This window comes from Cariama cristata, unplaced genomic scaffold (genome assembly GCF_000690535.1).
Source record: "Cariama cristata isolate BGI_N322 unplaced genomic scaffold, ASM69053v1 scaffold6036, whole genome shotgun sequence".
Taxonomy (NCBI): domain Eukaryota; kingdom Metazoa; phylum Chordata; class Aves; order Cariamiformes; family Cariamidae; genus Cariama; species Cariama cristata.
The window spans coordinates 36,580-37,139 of NW_009623727.1; the positions used below are offsets into that span (position 1 = coordinate 36,580).

At 47.1% G+C, this 560-nt stretch overlaps 1 protein-coding gene across 1 annotated transcript in view; it reads right to left on the minus strand.

The window, feature by feature from the left end:
* The window catches only part of LOC104163756 (T-box-containing protein TBX6L), a 10,906-nt gene that overhangs the window by 3,579 nt on the left and 6,767 nt on the right, over positions 1-560 (minus strand). The window contains exon 5 of the mRNA XM_009702866.1: positions 308-454. Within this exon, the coding sequence (XP_009701168.1) occupies positions 308-454 (147 nt within the window). The remainder of the gene's footprint in view (positions 1-307; positions 455-560) is intronic.

Consider the following 560-nt stretch of genomic DNA (forward strand, 5'->3'; position numbering starts at 1 on the left):
AATTCGGGTGAGATTTATCCGACTAGAGAAATATACCCGATCAGTATCTATATCTGGATTATTGCCCATACTTTTTACTGCATTTAGGGTTCTGTTAATCACTGATAGCGCATTTAATACAATTCAGGTGCACGATTCATCTCACCCCAGAGTAGATATTTTCCATAGGAACCATAATGTGCCTGTTTCCTCCCACTGCCCATCACAGGCACCCTGGGTGAAGAGCTTGGAAGGAGACACCTTCCTCTACAAGACTTATAAAGACAGTATTTAGCAACGTGTCCAAAGCAGTGCTTGCAGACTGTACCTGCTCGTTCTGGTAGGCAGTAACGGAAGTGAAGACAGTCTCAGGGAAGCTGAAGACTTGGAAGATGCTCCAGCGGACACTGAAGAGGTCATCTGCCTGCACAATGTGGAAGCGAGGTTTGTAACGGTGCATGGAGTGGAGGATGATCTGGCAGAGAGAGAGGCAAAGGAGAAAGTTTCCATGTGCAACCGCTGCCAACACACGGTGCAAAGTCTCCTGTGGAGACTCCCAGGACATCCATTTCAAACCAGGA